We start from the raw sequence: 3,431 nt of genomic DNA, 5'->3' as shown, positions 1-3,431 counted from the left end.
AAGCATCAATTATATCATATTTTGTGGTCTTGTGGAAGGTCCTGGGTTCGAGCCTCGCTCGGCATATAGTTGAGTCCTTAAAAAAAAGACTCTTTACTCACATTCTCTCACGGTACTCAGGTGTAAAATGAAAACATGGCCGTTAACATCGTTGTCTCTGTCGGAATAAAATTATATATCGCCTAACAGGCGTCATGTCTTGTTCTACATCTTACGTGTTGCTGTTGTTCATGGGCCTTTTGTAAACCGCTTTGAGCACGTTTAATGGATTTTGCGCAATATAAAAAGATCACGTTTAATACCGAAATAATACCATTTTGTGGAGGTAGTTCACATGTGACGTAAAACTTTTGTGGCTAAAACGGAAGGGGCAGCGTGGCTAAGCGGTATAGCCTTAAAGAACAAGAAATGAAATGAGTAGAAAAGTGCCAGAAGACAGTAGAGATTTAAAAATTTGCGGCGATGCGGATTCGAACCCACGACCGACTGTTACGACATCACCACCTGACCACGATAGGGCGCTTTACAATCGACGCCATCCATCACTCCTAAAAATATTTTCAAACGTAGTAACTATTCTGAGCTAATCTCGCGATGGTGTCGATAGCGTAGAGCGTCCCTCTCGTGGCCAGGTGGAGTTGCCGTAACAGTGGGCTCGTGGATTCGAATCCTTATTGTCACAAACTTTTTATTCTCTATTGCCTTCTGGCAATTTTAGACTCCCTCCATTTTTTTGTTATTATGAATATAAGTGGCGGCCCCGCTCACTTTTCTGGTTTAGTCTTTGCTACGTACACTGAAGGTGCAGAATTCTAATCTCCATCGCGCTTAGTGCCCTTGAGCAAGTCACCTCGCTTTTTCTAACATTGCGGCGCTGTACTGCGGCTGTCGCCTGGGTTAATCCAGTTTTCCTTAGACTAGACTTTAAAGACACTTTATATCCCCTTTGGCATGAAAAGGGAAGTTTATTATTATTATTATTATTATTATTATTATTATTATTATTATTATTATTATTATTATTATTATTATTATTATTATTATTATTATTATTATAAGCTTAAAAAAAAGAATTTTGTCAGAAAAGGTAAGGTTCTTTATTTAAACAGTTAACTGCCGTACTTTGGAAACACACACACACATATACTAGCACACACACACACTACCACACACACACACACACACACATACACAAACACAAACACACATGTATACACAAGAACATTTTGTCAAAGCGTTTATCCGACTTGGGCTAAAAGCAGAGCCTCGAGGTTTCCTACGTTGAGCTGCAGCGAATTCTGAACAATGTGAAGTGACACAAATAGACACAATCCCATAATATCAATTTTAATTCTACTGATTAAACGCGTTTAACGTCACATTCCAATTTCTTTTTGTTGCCCTAATGTGCCAACCAGCCACAATGGTGATTATTCTTCACTTAATTCTCTCATACAGTTTGTGAGTGGCCAAGGTTACATGAGTTTGTGTCCCGGTTGTTGACATCATGTATTTATGTTTTAACCTGCCAGATCAGAGGAAAATATGTTTGATTTAATCGCACTCAATACACTTGGTTTCGAAGGGATTCGAAGGGTTTCCTTCCAGTTATCCATTAACATCTGACATTCTGAGAGAAAGCAACACATTTCTTACAATTTTGGACAGAAACCTCGTCCTTCCAATACCGATAGATAAAGGAAGTTCCAGGGTTTTGAACTTTTGACAAGATGAGGGTCATTTTAATCGATCGATATTTGGAAAATGCGGTTTTTCATAATGGACAGAAATATTCTACAGATGAGCCCAATGGCATCCATGCATTTAATGCATTTGAAACGGTGTGTCAAGCTTGGATCAAACTTATTATGGCACAGTTAATCTCTTGATGCCTCTTGATGGTCGGCTCTTTAGAAAATGATTTTCCACACATTGTGCCTGCATTATATGAACTGTACTTAACATGGGGGGGGGGGGGGGGTCATGGTGTAGAAAACAATTTAATGTCTTCGACCAGGAAGAGAAAACGAGCCTAAAACGCTGTCTATTCATAAAGCGCATTGAGGATAGTTTTTCACCTTGTTTCAGCATTGAATCAATGCTTTATATATTTCTATATTATATTCCAGAATTGCTTTCCAAGTAATATTGCCAACTATTAGACAGTAATAACAGGAGCTTGACCCTGTTTCTGGGTGTTTCTCCGAACGAGTGACGTGTACTCCGTGTAAGAATGTAGCTTCATTGGCCGGGGCGTTTTGGCGTCGTGGCATCGAAAGCAGGACGAGCACGTCTCACTACAGCAACAAAATCGACATGGAACACATGTGTGGAGTATACGTTTGAAGTTGGTCCGGAAATTGTCGCTGAATACGCAGTAGAGAAAAGGATTGGCAGCGGAGTTGACGTAAGCTAAAATGGTGGTGAAGACTAGGTAAATCCAGGTTTCATCAAAGGTCAAGGACGAAAACGTGTTGTAGACGAGTAATATCTGGTGAGGTGAGTAGCTTAGACAATATATCGCAACGCTGGCCATCAACATTTTGACAACTCCTTTCCTTGCACGCCTTGCCTCGTTAAACGCTCTTGTAGGACCTCGGCCGTTTGGTCTAGAGGCCGAACTTATACCGCCACCCCCTCCTCCTCCTCTGTGTAGTTTGTCTAAATCTACGAAAAGTCTTTTGCCAATGACAGCATAACAAACGACTTGGATAATCAGCGGTCCTATATAGAAGAGAGCGGACTCGGTATATTTGAAGATACGGAGGTACAAATCGTGTTTGGTTCTGTTATCGTGGAATTTGGTCAAACAGAATTGGGTGTTGGATATTTGGACGACTGTGTTGAAGATGGCAGTGGGGCTGGAGCAAGCCATGGAGAAGAGCCAGATGAACCCGATGACAAAAAGAACACGTCGTTTGGTGCAAAGGATATGTGCCTTGATGGGGAACACAATGGCGATGTATCTGGGTAGAGGTATAGAGATAAAAAATAGGGTGAAGTTATTGGGTGTTATCGGAAACATCATCATCGTTTTCATCATCATCCTCATCATAATCATCCTCATCATCATCATCATCACCATCATCATCATCATCATCATCATTATCATCATCATAATCATCATAATCATAGCCTACTCATCATCATCATCATCATCATCATCATCATCATCATCATACTCATCCTCATCATCATCATCATCATCATCATCATCATCATCATCATCACCATCATCATCATCATCAGTAGCAGCAGCATCATCATTCTCCTCCTCCTCCTCATCATCATGTGGATAAGGCTTTACAATTTCACCCGGGAGACCAGGGTTCAAGCCTCCCGCTTTGGTATCTCCTTGAGCAAAAATTATAATTCCTCTTGCTCGCATTACAACATTTTCACACATCGCCTTTAAAATGAGGCATCGTCAG

At 40.7% G+C, this 3,431-nt stretch overlaps 1 protein-coding gene across 1 annotated transcript in view; it reads right to left on the bottom strand.

The window, feature by feature from the left end:
• Window positions 1–1,149: 1,149 nt before the first annotated feature.
• LOC144965678 (neuropeptide receptor 15-like) overlaps window positions 1,150–3,431 on the bottom strand; it is a 140,752-nt gene continuing 138,470 nt past the window's right edge. Inside the window, exon 4 of the mRNA XM_078901261.1 lies at window positions 1,150–2,966. Within this exon, the coding sequence (XP_078757387.1) occupies window positions 2,159–2,966 (808 nt within the window). The 3' untranslated portion in view covers window positions 1,150–2,158. The remainder of the gene's footprint in view (window positions 2,967–3,431) is intronic.

The sequence above is a fragment of the Berghia stephanieae genome, chromosome 2 (genome assembly GCF_034508935.2).
Source record: "Berghia stephanieae isolate SIO BIC M18660-M18661 chromosome 2, UCSD_Bste_1.3, whole genome shotgun sequence".
NCBI lineage: Eukaryota > Metazoa > Mollusca > Gastropoda > Nudibranchia > Aeolidiidae > Berghia > Berghia stephanieae.
Note: the sequence above shows the minus strand (reverse complement) of the source record. Positions and strands in the feature narration are given on the sequence as shown.